At 36.5% G+C, this 16,151-nt stretch overlaps 1 protein-coding gene across 4 annotated transcripts in view; it reads right to left on the bottom strand.

The window, feature by feature from the left end:
• Positions 1-16,151, bottom strand: part of LOC107499789 (nebulette) — a 101,185-nt gene that overhangs the window by 78,253 nt on the left and 6,781 nt on the right. For all 4 annotated transcript variants that reach the window (XM_016124314.2, XM_016124290.2, XM_016124331.2 and 1 more), the window contains exons 3-7: positions 15,801-15,905; positions 14,045-14,155; positions 8,952-9,062; positions 1,203-1,304; positions 136-237 (exon numbers count right to left, since the gene is read on the bottom strand). In XM_016124314.2, the coding sequence (XP_015979800.2) occupies positions 136-237; positions 1,203-1,304; positions 8,952-9,062; positions 14,045-14,155; positions 15,801-15,905 (531 nt within the window). The remainder of the gene's footprint in view (positions 1-135; positions 238-1,202; positions 1,305-8,951; positions 9,063-14,044; positions 14,156-15,800; positions 15,906-16,151) is intronic.

The raw sequence follows: 16,151 nt of genomic DNA, 5'->3' as shown, positions 1-16,151 counted from the left end.
TCTGAAATGGTTTCAGAAACATATCTTTGTATAATCTTGCGATTAATGATATCATCTAAAATGAAATACTTTTCTGTGTTAAGAGGAACAAAATCTCTGAATAAAATCATTATAGAATCATCGCTAGAGTCTTACTTGACTAGAAAGTTTAGAAGCTTCCACTGCATGTTCAAAATCTGGTCTTCCAATTACAGCAGGCTCTTTATCCATCACTCCTTGTCCTTTCTTGTACTCTGCCTAAAATGAATAAATAAGAAAATGTTACATCTTTCCACTTTCCAATGAAGAATTACATTGGCATTAGCCAAAATAAAACATAAAGACCCTCAGTCTGTAAAAAATACTCCTTTCAACTTACTAAACCCTGGAATGTTGACCACTAAAGTGAGAATTGATTTCATAGTCTGGTTATTTAAATAAACTTAATTTTTTTTGTAGTAACATAATTACTAATTTTAAGTCATAGATCCAGTCATCATCTTCATTAGGTTTGTAAACATTAAAAAAAAAAATAGGGGACATTTCTGGGTAATTGAGACGTTGCGTGCTGCATACAGATGGCTCTCATGGCCTTGTTTAATCTCGGAAACTGATCTAACCCTGTTAGATTAACACACCGCTGAATTTAGGAAATACTTATTTATTTTTAAGGTGATGAAAGCTCATGTTGTTCAACTATTTGGATCAAGTTAAGTCATTACTTTTAACCAGGGTTTTAGGTGTGTTCAAGTAAAACAGTATTAGCCAAGGAGGATGCCTTAGGGAAGATAAGAAACTGCCTTGATGTGTAGGACATACACAAGGGTAAATGTTGGCAGAAGAGAATCTGCACAATTAACAGCAACAAGGCAAGAACAAGGCCAAATGAAGCCCTCTGGTGAAGTAAGAGATAAAATGGGACCAGATGACTGAGAACCTTGACTTTCGAGCTGAGACATTTGACTGTTATCTTATACCCAAACAGTACTTATTGCTCTAAAGGTATGATAATACTAGCCATAGTCAAGTTAAGTTTGGGTAGCTTCTACAGATATCCGAATAATTTACACAGTCAAATGGATAACTCAGAAAAAAACCGAGATGTCATTAATGTGGATTGATTAATTTTATTCATTAAATGAACTACCCAACGACCCAAGCCATGCTTTGTCTCCTGCAAAAATAAGAGATCATTTCTGCTCAAGATAAGAAAGTGAGATTACATTGCTTATGATCTTGGAGATCTGCGTTGCCATCTTAATGTCTGGTCTGTCGAGCTTCGCATTATACACGTGGGTGTCCTGCAGATCTTTTCTATAAGAAATCTGAACAATGAGACAATTTTGATTGAAAAAAGAAATTAATGATTTCATATTACTACTAGTCTTAATGTTCATAATATTATTTTTCCTTGCCTTAATCACCTTAGAGAGCCCAGTGACCACATAGTTTTTCTAAAAATTTTTATGCACGATATTTATTTGGATATAGTCTCTTTTTACTATACCCATGCCTCACTGACATTATAACACATGAACTGAGTTTATACAACATAAGAAATATGAGCCCAAGACCTTGGCACAAAATTAGTCTTATAGGAGTTTACATATACCATCCTCATAAGCGGGTCACAGTATAGAAGTGTGTATGCACACATTCATTCACACAGCATCCTCATAAAGGGCTTTAACATGCCCATCGCAGTCTCTACCCCCAGTGGATGCAGGATAAGCCCCAGTGCGTGAATACAGAAAATCACTTCCGGGGGTTAGTGTATGCGAAGATATATAACTCTCCAGCTCTCACTGCCCCCATCACACCCTTCTCTCCTTTTTCTGACCGGACTCTCCAAATGCTGAGAATGTCTGAGAAGCCCAGTCATGGGTACCAATAGTTTTATTATCCAGTATGTGTCATTGCAATGACTTGATCCTCCCAAAATAAAAGCAATTACATTAAGGAATATTTATCTCCCAAATGCACACTAGATACAATCAAATCAAAGTGTGGAAAATAAAGACTTAATACACACACACACACACACACTATATATATATATATAAATATATATATATTTTTATATATATATATATTTTCAAAATGTACTTTAGGTGACAGTAGTCATCTAGATTAACTCGACTGACAAATGGGATGAGAAATCAGATGATCTACTTCTCTATTTCTTGAGATCATTCATGGGTTTAAAGAAAATTTCCCAGAAGCAATTCTATTATGTAATGGCACCAAGGGCTGGTCAACTTTTCCATTCTATTCTATTCTATTAAAGTTACAATGCAAAGGATATGGAAACTGTTTCAAAAATGACACCATCTTTATTCTCTCAAGGCACAGAAAGATGGAACCCACAACAAATATTTCTAATACTGCCTGCAAATGTCCTGCCATAGCATCATCTGGTTTACTTATTTAAAATTTAGATTTCTGAGGTCTATCCCACCCCTCTGGAATGGAATTTCAGTAAACAGGCCCTAGAATCTGTATTTTAATGAATTCCCCAGTTGACCACTGTGAACCAGTATTCTAGATAATTCAATATATCTTGTTATTTCTCTTTCAAACTTGCAGAGTTAAAACAAACAAACACTGGTTCTTTCTTCCTTCAAAAATAATATCAAGTATAAGACATGATAATGTATTAAAACTTCATATTATTTCAATGAAACATTTATATACATCTCTATTTATTTCTAAGACCTTTCATTTGTCTCATCATCAAGACTTTTTTTTTCAACTTGTTGATAATAATAAACCTGTCTGATGAATGAACACAGCTTAATACAATTAGCATAATTTCAGCAAGAATGTCTGTTTCTTTAGTATTTCTATTTTTATAGGCTTTACCTTAACAAGTAACTTCGGGTACGTTTTGTGTGCACGCAGGTAACAAAAGAAACATAAAAACAAGCTGAAAAGTGAGTTATTTTGTTGGGTGGATTTGAAATCTTTAGGGATTTAGAATAAACCAATTCCATTGGCTTCAGAAAGCTACACACTCACCCACAAACGATAGCCAATCAAACTCCGCCTACACTGAGTTAAGTACAAGCTGTGTAAACAAACAGCCACTCTCAGGTGAAAACAAACCAAAATTATTACCCACCGACAAGACTCGCTGTTTCTAAGTTACTACATTCATAGGAAAACCATAGGGAGGGCATGTCTTTTTGTTTAGAAAAGAATGAGGGTAAAATGGAAACCCTTACTTTCTGAAAAGAGCTGCACCCTTTCAGAAATCGAAGCTTTCCGTGGGTTACCTAATTATATGCTGCTCGGCCTAATGACGGTGGGAAGAGAGGTGAGCGGCTCAAAGGCGGCGGGAGGGGGACTTGAATAGGGCCCCGTCGGCCATGTAAATTGCAAATTAGAGGCCAGCATATGTGACTCAAAACAAATATTAAGATTGACGTGAGCTGCAGATTCAAAGAAGGGGACACCACAGAGCCACCCAGGAGAGAAGCGCAGGAGCCTGGTCACTAGCCCCATGTTCCGGAGCGTCACTGCTTGGGGACAGTTCACAGGAAGGGACACTGAGAGCCGCCAGGTCCTGGTTTTCGCTGTCTGCAAGGGCGTCTGAACATGGATCATTTTCCTCAGTTATTCTTTTATAGTAGACACGTGTTCGTATTTTTTAGCTGCCTAATTTGAGAATTGCCCCTCCTTTTACTCCGTGTGGTTCGGTGGGGTTATCAAATGCAGCCTACCTTCCTGGTGGCAGGATCGGCCATGTGACAGGCTGTCCGATCAGACACCCCACCCCGTTGGAAACTATGAGGAATAAGAAGGCAGACACCCAACCCAAACAAGGCCAGAGTCATCTGAAGGACGTGAGGCTGGAAGAGAAAGAGCTGCCGTAAAAGATGATATAATTCTGGAAATACCAGCTGTCCTCTTGAGACCACCTAGACAGAGTCTGTCTGCAAGTGAAGCCACAGAAGCTTGCAGACCCATGAGATGGGGGGAGAGAGAAAGAGAGAGAGAGAGAGAGAGAGAGAGAGAGAGAGAGAGACTGGTGATACTGTGGAGCTTCTGGATCCAGCTATGCCTGAAGGCAGCCCGAATTTTCCAGTTACGCAAACGCATAAATCCTTGTTTTTCCCTTGACCTGACACGGGATGGATTTATCTCACTAAATGTAGGAACTCCTGACTGCACTGCCTCCGTTCCGTCTGTTTCACTGCAGCGTCCAATATGCTCTTCGCTGCCTCCAACAAAGGTGTAAACCCTATAAAAACCTGCAGTTGGATCCCTTCCTTCTCTCACCATGTTCGCTTTCCCCCTCTGCTTCTTTTTTCATCTCATTTTGTCTTCCAGTCTCCGTCGTTCTCGCCTTAAAGCTCTCTACATCTGCTTCATGAGGCCATGAACGTTTCCTACCTTAATGCAAAATGTCCAGCGGGGCAGGCACAGCTCCAAACCCTTTACACACATTCATTCACTAAGTCCTCACCCTAGTCCTGTTGTGCCAGATTAGCTCACCTGGGCTCCATCGACACACCTGCCCAATGGACCTTATTATCCAGAATCCTCTTCCTTGTATTGTTCTGGGTTGGACTGGGCCAGTAAGTGACTCATTCAATTTTAAAGGCAGAAGTGAAATGAATGCTATTTTTCTCCATGCACAGCCAGACATGTGAGCAGAAAAAGGATTCTCAGTGACTTTTCAGCAAGCTTTTCATATTTAGGAAGCAGTAATTTGAGATTCCTCAAGAGGTGAATTAATAAACTAAAGAGAAGCAAAATCTCCACCAAGATTTCCCTTCCGATAAAATTCAAGCACCTGGAGATGGGAAGATTGAGAGCTGAGGGATGGCAGGCAGGATGGGACCCACAGACTGACAGACACCTGTGGGGGCCAAAGGCCGTCTGAGCAGATAGACTTAAATCCAACTGGCCCTTTGCTACTCTGATGAAGGTCAATATGGTTCTTAGTGGGAAGAAACCAGAGAGGACATATATCTTTTAAGTTTGTGGGAAAGAAGCGAATAGTATTATCTGTATTTAGGTACAATCTTGGCACAGCAGTTCGGTCATTCTCCAGAAACACTTCTATCATCATAAACTCTCACACTAGGAAGTTCTCAGGGCATCATCAAAGAGGCACATGAAGTTCTATCTTAGGCTTATTTCTGGCTGGGCATACTGCATGTAAAAAAAAAAAAAAGACTAAAGTATTCAATTGTAAATATGATTTTTATAAGAGAATAAACTTTTTAAGTATAAGTAAATGGAGGCTCCGATAGTCATCAGAAGACAGAACAGTTTTCAATCTAAAAGACAGAGCTGTGTCTAGAATAGTTCATCATTTTTATTACTGTTGTTTATAAAAACTCATGGGAAATGATTAAGTTTTCTTATTCATAATTTAATTCCACCATCACCACAATCTGGTGAAGAAGGCAGAATCGATATTACTAACCTGTCTTAGAGATGAACGAAACACTAATATACCTATTTTAATACCCTATCCTAAAAGAACTATTATTCTAAGTCACATCAAGGAATCACATAGCCCTAAATGTTTTCCTAGTATCATTTTACTGATTCATCTTTAAGCTTTTTCACTTTCTGATGGAACAGAAATTTCATCTACTGATAAGATTTTATTAACATGAAGAAAGTACATACATCATTTTTGAAAAGAACATTGAATCTCTTGTTTTCCCTGCTGAACACATCTTTCTAATACACACTGAATTGATTACCAATAAGGTGTTTCAGAAAAGTTTACCACTCTAATTTCACGACAAGTCTATACAGACCACATTACTTATAAGATGTAAAATGGCAGTTTAAAATTTGTTTGACTTACTTCAGAACCATTGGACTTCATGTCTCTGGTAAGATTGATGAGGACTAGTAACATTACCAAGGTTTTCATTACGAGCTCATCTTTAGGGAAAAGCAGCAGGAAAAATACCTCCAGTTCCTCTAATTACATTAGAAAATTTGGCAGGGGTGCCTCCCTTAAGATACGAAAGGATTTAGATTGGCTCTTTTAATCATTTTTTGATTACAGTATCAACAAGATGGATAGTTATATGGGTATTGGGAACCTTTTGAATGAGCCCTTCTGACCTAAATGCTTCTTAATATAAATTTCATATTGATTTGGCCCATTCATAAAATCTTAATTCTTTTTAATTGTTTCGAATTAAATCTTAAATCACCCTTTAAAACTAGAGGGGGACCACATGGGACTCATATTTTAAGGAGTGGTTGCCCTGCAGAGCCTTTTATATATATCATTTCACATAACATTTGCTAGAACCCGAATGAGATGAAGATCACTGACCAGTTTTACAGATGGAAAAACTGAGATTTGAAGTTATCAGTCACTCGTCCAAGGCCATGCAGACAGCACGTGGCAAAGTGAGCACTTTAACCCTAGTCTGACTCCAAATTCCTTTTCTATGATATGCTACAGAAGAGGATATTCTTAGAAATATATTTTCCCAGTTTCCTGATCATTGAATTTTGGGGTGGTAAAAGAGACTACCGCCCCCCAAATACTCCTCCCCTTGGAACTCCCAGTTACTCAGAGGCCAGTCACAAAGAACCCTGTACCTACCCTCATCTGCTCACACGCATCGCTAAAGGAGAGAAACGTTTTGAAAAATAAAGCGTTCCCTTCGGCCCACTGCTGAGAGTTCCAATAACAGGTCTGAGTGGAAAAAAGGCAGAAACGAAAGCTTGGAGGGGTAGTCGTCTCAGTTTCTTGGGTCTTTAACAGATATTAGAGAGCCGACTTGATTTGGATGGAAGCCTAAAAAGGTAAAAACGAAGATGCCCTCTTGCACTGTGTCTACATAAGTCAGATGCACCTGTGACGACACATTTCATTTAAAATTAAATTACGTCATTTACAGGCTTACTGCAAAGTGACATTGCACATTATGAAAGGGTAATCCTATCTGGAAATTCTCTGTGAATGAATTTCATTAGACTGAAGTTTTATGGGAAGAAGGTTTTGTCTCCCATGGGGATGCTGCAGCCTCATTGACCGAACCCCAACATAGATGTACTTCCTTCCTTGTGGCTTTCAAAACCTCCATCAAATTTCATATGGTAGAGACAACGAATGTATTATTCGAAGTGCCTTGACTCCAGAGGAATATCAACTACTTCACAGGTAGAATACAAATATCCTTCTCACTTCAAATCTGAGCAAATAGTCTTAAACACTTTCTAAATCCTATTATATGTACAAACTCAGCACGTAAAGGTTGAGCTTGGTAGGCAGAGGAGTATAAGTAAATACGTCCCTTTCCCCGTAGGTACACAGTATTGAATATAGGCGAAAAGGGCTTTGTACGCTATTCCCTCAATCCCTCAATCAAAGACCTTTTAAAAGAAAAGGCGAACCTAAAATAATAACCGCAGGTCTGCAATGAGGAACTTCTGTATTTGGATTTCATTGCATTACAGAGTGAGAAAGGGACCCCCAGAGGAGTCCGCGTGATGCCAGCCCCATCCCCCACACACTGACACCTTCTTTTGTGCAGTGCGCTGGAGCCATTGGTCTGAATTCTAAGGATAACCTGTTCTGCGTGAGTTTAAAATTTTCATTTAAAATCTTGACCAATAGCCAGTGACCTTTCAAAGGGAGGCCAGCAGGGGCTAACAGAAAGAGCCAACTGGAGGCTTTGATTATTTAGTCTCATTTTCCTCATCTACAAAATAGGAATTGGTACAGGATTTTGCGAGACTCGGAATGATCAAAGTCTCAGCACAGCCCTAGTACACAGCGGTGCTCGCTAAGTGGCAGTCATTATAATTATTATGGTCATTCTGTAAGCAAACTGTTCTTATAAAGCGTCCCCTGAAAATGACCTTGCTGGTAATGACAGACATAGAGTTTCCTCATCTCATCAATCTCAAACCATCTTAGAAAAGTGCTTTTGGTATTGGCATATGTTTACACATTTGGACGAAAATGTAAAACTTCACTCAGTTTTTACTTAAGCATTGACCCTACTATAATTCAATATCAGATTAACTGCTGTCATCTTGCAAAGGACACTCTGCACAGCTGGGGCTCTGAGGACACAGAGCCTGCAAAGCATCATTCAGTAAGAGAACTAAGTGGTGGGACAAGACCCTGTGTGATACGACCATGATGGTTCAGGTCATTTTCTAAGAAGGCAAGTTTCTTGACCCAACTAGGATAGATACTTTATCTTAGCCGATTCTAACCCACACCTTGACAAACAGGTCCTGTATTCATTCCTTCCAGAGAGCAGAGGATTCGTGAAGAGGAGAGAGATAAATAAGCTTTCTCTACGATTTCAGGAAGACATTTTTCTTCCAGGCCACCAGGAGAACAGTGATAAAAGAGCAAACACACGAACGTTCTGATGTACTTGCTAACTTAAAACCAAAGAAGAAACTCATCTTCTACAAACTCACTTCCGCCCTCTTGGCTTCTGCTTCCAAGCCAGCCATTACTCATCTACTGCTTTTCCGTTTGCCATGGGTCCTAACTGGATACCTTGCTCCCCGCCAACGTTCTAAAAGAAACATTAGTGGGGTATGATCTCACTAGCATCTGTGAAGGATTCGTCCCTGGGCCATTGATTTCCAGTGTACTTTCCCCCAGTTTTTCTCCAATCCTAGACTGGAAACCACGGGAGCTTCCCCATCAAGTCAAGGGATTCCTAAGAAATATTAATAACCCAATAGGTCCACAGTATTCATCTGTCTCATTCAAAGCAGAATTTCCAAGGCCTGCAAGTGACTGACATTTTAAAAGCATTCCACCAGATTTTAATTATTCTGTTAACAGAATAATTCAGATGTACTTCGAACCGAATATGGAAAATAAAAATTTAAAAAAAAATTAAGTTCTTTTTGAATAGCAGTGTTATCGTATTTAAATTTCAGCAAAATAGCCATTAGCTTTGATGTGGGTTAAGCACGATTTCCCAGAAAATCACATGGAACAGCCTCCTTACATTACTCTGGTATTTATTAACCTCCATGGCGTGTTTGATCTCCGGTGGCTCCTTCATATGGGCATAATCTGAGAATCCTTTGGCAGCATCATGTTTCTGCTTGTAGGCAATCTTAAGAAAAAACACACACACACACAATCATAGGCATGGCTATAATATATATTTAAATGCCCCAACTTTTGGGAGAAAATATAACACAGGCAAAATTCTCACCCATGTCAAGCCCTATCCCCTGTTAGAGAAAGAAGCATCATTTAATGCCATCGATTATCACCAAGTTAAAGTTCTTTCATACTCGGATGGAGAGAAAGTATGAGAATGATTCTTTCAACAGTAGAAGCAACCAAATTCAATAAGAGAATTAGAAATTAAAAGAACCAGAAGACTGCAAATAAATTATCCCCTTATTCTGTCTCTGTCATTCTCCTATTTACTTCCTTCGCAGTTTTTAAATACTTTGTTTAATTTCTGTCAAATCACTCATTTTCTTTCTGCCATCACTAGAACAAAATGGTCTAGTTCACTGACTGCCCAAAACCCTGAACAGTGCCTAGCACAAAGCAGTACTAAACATCTATCCACTCAGTGAGTGAATAAATAAATGAATGAATAACTGAATGAGTGAGAATAAAACAGAAATAAATGAATAAATTATTTCAAAATTAATTTAGACACATACCAAAGTTTATAGGTAAAGTAAGTACTACATGGCCCAAGAGAAAAAAGGCAACTTAAAAACAAAAATTAGAACAGTTTTATCAAGAATAAAACAAGATCTAATTTTCAATAAAAAAGAATACAGTTAAATTTAAGGAAAAACTGTTACCAATATGAGCTCCTTGAGAGCTATGCCTCTATCTTATTCATCTTTTAATATCCTGTGCCTATCATAGTGAATGACAGAGTAGAAATGCAATAAATTTTTAGAGAATGGATGAATAAATGAGTTTATTAAACATTCTCATAAACTTAATTACAAAAGTATTTTAAGAAATAAAATCATCAAATATGACCACAAAAACAAAAGCCATCTAGGATAATTATCAATATTTAAATCCCTTCTCTACTTCCTTCACTGAGTTTCTCTTGAAAACTTTCAGTGAAAGAGAATTCAAGCTGGGGCATCGCAGTTTTTAAATTCTGAAAGCTCTGATACAAAGTTCCTCCTTTAATGAAACCCAACTCTAACTTCCCATAACTGCATATACTTGGCCAGACAGGAAGAGTCTAGTTCACAGGACGGAACTTTGAACATGGGAACATGGCTGACAATGACTTCCGACGAGTACCGAATACCTGTACACCCTCAGCACAAATCCCAATTAATCTCTTTCTTTTTCAAGGTGCCCAGAATGTTCCAGATATAGTCTATCCTCATTAGAATTATTCCATTTAATCCAGACTATCGTCTTTCATATGCTATATGTGATCAATGCCTCCATAGATCACATTTCCCTTTTGATGGCTATATCGAGATTTCTATCTACTAATGTCTTCAAGTCTTATTCAGTCCCACCCAGCCCTGTTCCTACATCCAATCCTGCATATCTAGTCTATTATTACAGCTCACATGCAACTCTTCACGTTAGCTCATCTCGTTAGAGTCTGTCCAGAGATTTAATCCTTCGGGATACCTAATTCTGATGAGCATATCTTTACATTTTGACCAATTAATTATGTTAAACAGAAAACCCATTAAGAACCTCCATTTGAGCTTAGAAAGTCCATTATTTCAGTTCCATTACATTCTATAACTTTGGGAGGAGGGAGAAGTTTAATGGGTGGCCAAGTCTATTAAGCCGAGAAAAGATTACTGTAAGATTTGTTCCTTCCACTTAAATGAAAAGAACTAGCTTTTTGCTGGATGCCTGATTTTATATATTAGATTGACTATCATACTTGTGACTTTATAAATGTAACTAATGCAGCTGATCATTGGTTACTCATTGCAGATATGGTGAGTCATCAAACATGACTTTAAAAAGAACTCTTTCTTAAAAAGGCTATATAATTTTCTACCTGCAGCATTAAAACAGTCATTTCGTTTATAGCTGCTACTAAGCACCACTTTAGAATTAAGATTACATCAAATCGAAGGGAGCTGAACTTTAATTTATCATATTAATTTTCATCCTTAAAGTAGCTAATGGAAAATTATGTCAAGCTAATAAATTTCCTGATAAATTTAATTTCTTAGGATTTGTCATTATTGCGTAGCATTTCCCTAGATCAATAGTTTTCTTCATGTCTTGAGAATTAAGGTTGCTACAGAACTGGACACCCAACCAGTGGAGGACTCTTGTCATAATCCTGTATACTTTACATATAAATATGTCTATATAAGTAATGTATACATTTATCATATATATTTGATCACATAGTATATATATATATCTCCTATATGCATATATAAGATGTACATGTATTCCTGACTTACTGCAAAATTTAAAGCTACTCTATAGGTAAATGTACTTCTAGTCAATAGCACAGATGCCTCTGACACTCCTGAAACAGGACCCCTCGACCAGTATAGATGAAAACATAGGTTCTCAGAAACCTCCTTGGTTTGGATGCCTAAGTATCCTGTATTCCTTCTGTAATATGGGATTATTTAGCCTCTGCGTGAAACAGCCCTGGTGAGAAGGATTTCACTAATCCATAGCTAACTTCACGTCATCACTCTAGTTTGAATGTAAGCATCTCAGAATGTTTGCAAATTGGTTTTAAGATGATATTTTGTTTCAGTGTCAAAAGTTTGGGAGACTTTTTGTGAGAACCCAGAAGCCCATTAAATTTCAGATTTGGCTAATACTCTAATTTAAGTTATTAGCGTAAATCCAATACTATTTGGACACAGTAAAATTTCAATAGTCACAGACACTGTCAAATGGTTCTATGTTCTTGACTGTCATTTTACCAGGTAATTTTAACAATAATTAAATTGATGTACACAAATCTAAAGAAATGGTGTTACAATTACATAAACCTTTAAAATAGATACCTTATTCAGAGTTGAGGTTTTTCTTTATCAATAAGTTCAGTGACTAATTACAACACTAAGCAGCATTACTTTTTAAGGACGAACTTATTTTTCCCAGGGCACATATTCTACTAAAGATAACACATATTAACAAGATAAGCAATAACCTATTCTGGCAAAAATAAAATAAAATAGTTTCCAAAATACACGAAATGGATTATTTTTCATGTCAAATTCTGTGTTGCACATATCTGTGTACTATAGACCTATTCATGCTATAAAAGGTCAGGAACATTGTGTACTTTCAAAGCAACAAACATTTAAATATCTGAAAATGTTACCTTCCCAAGTAAGTATAAAAATAATAGATTTAAAAATTTTTTCTTCTTTGTTGCATAATCGTTATTTGTCACGTATCGAGTGTTGTGTTATAATTATTTGCTTTACAAAGTAGTCAGTATTATCAGCAAGTGGCTAGATGACCAGATGCGGACAGCCAAAAAAATGGAGGGGAGCATGTCAGTCGTGATCAGCCATGCAGAACTTCGACACCATATATTTTTAGCCTCGTGTTGCATAGTTGAGATTGGCTTACTGCCAATTTGGGTACACAGCAGACATTTAAATTTGTAATAATGAAGTACTTAGAGCTATTCTGCAATATCCATGAATATTGCAAGGATATTGCAAGGATAACAATGCTTGGTATTTTTGAAGAGTAATCTATTTTCAGGTTATTTTACAATTACCTAGGTATCCTCTACTTAAAAGTAAAAAGATTTAAGTAAAGAAGGAAACTCGTTTAATAATAATAATAATAATAATAATAATAATAATAATAGATGGAATGCTAAGAAATGCTAAGAAAGAGGCAGTACAGTGTGTGGTTAAGAAACTAGACTCTGGAACCAGACAAACTTTGTTTATGTGCTGGCTCAGCCATTTATTGGCTGTGTGACCTACGGCAAGTTACCTAACCTCTCTGTGCTTCAGGTTCTACATCTCCAAAATGGGAGATATCTCATAGATTGGCTAGGAGGATTAAATGACATAAATATATATATATATATATATACATATACATATACATATAAAATGCATTGAATAGCACCTAACATATAGTAAGCATTTCTATGTGTCTACTGTTATCATTAACCTAAAACGTAGCATGAAGAATGTAAACTATGTAAAAGGAAATATTTCCTTGGAAAGAAAATTAACAAATTAAATAAAAATTCATTTTACGAGTATTTCTTAAACTTTTCCTATGCGCCAGGGATTGTTCTAAGCACAGGGTACAGCAGGGGACAAGACAGATGAGGTCCCTGCTCTCATGGCACTTAGGAAGACAAGGAACAGATTAACGAAGTTTAAAAAAATCAGATTGTGCTATGAAGAAAACAAAACAATAAGATGAGTGAGAAAGGTGAAATATTCTATTTTGAAATTCTGTTTTAAGAAACAGAACAAATTAAGTGCATTAAGTATTCCTTATGTGTTGGCGTACTATAAAGGTAAAATCACCCTTGAACTCTTGTGGATTCAAAATGAGTTTACATGATGACAGATGCTAAGTTTGTCTGTAACTTGTAACCACTAAAATGGCCACTTCCACTTGATGGAGGCTCTTTTTGGTAGCCTGAGATATTCCAAATAGAAAAAAAAAAAAATCCACAGAGAAGGAAATTCAGGAACCACCTGTCTAATTGATGGAGGCCAGACATGTGGATCCTCAATCTAACCATTAACTCTGTGTGTGACTTTTAATAAGCTTCTGGAATGTTCTCCACTAGAGATCACATATTAAATCAGAGACTACTTTAATATTTGCTATAAGATTTCAGTCTAAGTGAACTGTTTAAATAAGATTAAATTTCGCTCTATTAATAGCTGTGAATGAGATTAGGAAAAATAGTATTATGTGACTAACGCAAACTTGCTTATGCTTTCCATTTTCTGCAACTCCACCAGTGACTACTGACAGGCCATCAATATCACTTGCTTCCATCCTTCATTCAGTATTTACTACTCAAGATAAACAACTTTTTAAATAATTTACATTAGGTTATATATTTTATCCACATAATTATACAATAATTCAGGAAAACCACACCTCACTCTGAAGCTGCGTAACTTCTCTTGCAAAGACGCTGTCAATTGTGGCTGGCATCCGCTTATAAAGAGAATTGGAAAGGTCCGCCTTAATGGTGCCTTTGTATTTTGCCTTGGGGGGAAGAAAAATAAATAAATAAACATTTCTCTCTTTTACTGTAAATACTGAAAGAAAATTTTTAAAACTGCTTTCTTCAGAAACAGAATTAATTAAAAAATCTGAAGACCATTTAATCTTAGCTACTGGATCTGGTAAACCTATTTTGAAGAAATATAAATCCAATTTATCACAGAGCAATCTTTAAATGAGACCAGCAGGGAAAAAAAAAAATGACTATTTTTCTATTTAAAGCCATGCACATTTCTAAATGTAAATCTATTTGTGTGTATTGAGAGTTTCGTGTTTGATCCCTGAAGAAAAAGTCTGAAAGCAATGAAACATTTGAGTTGTTCCAGAAAATACGACAGTTAGAACATACTATCTAGAACCTGCGTGCAAAGGACGGTTGCTTTTTTCAAGTCTTCTTAACCTCCTTCTCTCACAATAGGGGACAGATTACTTTTCTGCTTTTCCTGTGCCGTCCCACATCCAATCTGCACTGTCCCTAAGTGATCTCAATCTGTACTGTAAAGAGAAACACACATTCACCATTTTTACTTGGGAAGGTTAGGTTCAAAGTAACAACAGATTGCGTACTTTTTTTTTTGCTCTTCAGTTAACTCCTTCAGGCAAATGAACCAATTAATAATTAAGATATCAAGAATTTCTCTGCACAGGAGAAGTAACAGCTAACACAAATAAACAAAACGGTGTTTTTTCACACTCTGTCGACAAGTCTCTGATATGACTCCCACTCAAAGCTAGATTGAAGCACTGATTTATTGAGCATGTGTCCTGTATAAACCTTGCATTCCCACAAGGATTTGGGTACTTAATAAAAGGAAATTTGGGTACATAAGAAAAGGACATTTACCGATTTGCCTCACAATTTTTTCGCATTAGCAAAAAAAAATTTCTAAGAAATATTATGTTGATCTTTTTCCAACATATGAAACACTAGAGGTCAGCCGTTTACAACACTATTTTATTCATTCTCTTGTCAAGTTTATCTTCTCTAAGTAATCTATTCACAGACTGCAGAAATGCCTTATCACAGAAATCGCCATAACACTGTTTTTCAATGCAACATATATTGTGGTCCTAAATGCTCTCGGAAAGAGATTATATGATTTTTCAGCTGGAAAATAAATGTAGTACATTTCTCACTCTCTGGTTTCAAAATAGGTATCTCTGTTGAACTGATGCTACTCAAAAATAGTTTAAATTGATTTAGAATTATTTACCAAAAATATCACATTTTATGAAATCAGTTGTTAAATTTAATATATTTTCAAAAGGATATTCGATAACATAACTAATAAGTCTGTTAGGAAATAAAATAATGGGACTTCTAAGACTAACTTGCCAGTACTTTCTACTTATTGAATAAAAATACCCCTTTTCAAGAGTAATTCTATGTAAACGGGAAAGGGTTGGAGTCAAAATATAGACATATATAATATATCCACCACAGACAGTAAAATATGTCATATTACATGAATTAATTTATAGTACATACAATTGCACAATTGCATAGATACCACCAACATTCAGTGATGCTTTCAAAAATATTATTCTCTAATGCACAGACTTTAACCCTACATAACTAGAAAAAAGAAAAAAAATGCGAGCCTTTTTGAAGCTTTTGATGCCTTACCTCAGAAATAAAAGCACCAATATTTTTCACGTGGTTTAGCATAGGCGTGTCAGTCACAAATGTACACTTGTCCTTAGACTTTTTATATTCTTCTTTATAATGGATCTAAAAGAGAACAGTTCACATAAGAAGAGAAAGAAGATAAATGGTTGAATGCTCTGTGTTTTGAATAGAAAAATTAACTTGAGAAAGTCCATTTCTGAAGTACATTTTCAAATGTGGAATGATACTCAAAACAGCCAAATCAAATAAACACACCCAGCAGAAAATTGTAAAAGCAGTAAGGCATAATAAAGAAATCCTCTTCCTTAGATAAGCATGGGTTCAGTTAGCATCAAGGATCACATGTGT

This window comes from Rousettus aegyptiacus, unplaced genomic scaffold (genome assembly GCF_014176215.1).
Source record: "Rousettus aegyptiacus isolate mRouAeg1 unplaced genomic scaffold, mRouAeg1.p scaffold_m13_p_10, whole genome shotgun sequence".
In the NCBI taxonomy this organism is placed as follows: Eukaryota; Metazoa; Chordata; class Mammalia; order Chiroptera; family Pteropodidae; genus Rousettus; species Rousettus aegyptiacus.
The sequence above is the reverse complement of the archived record's forward strand: the minus strand, read 5'-3'. Positions and strand labels throughout refer to the sequence as shown.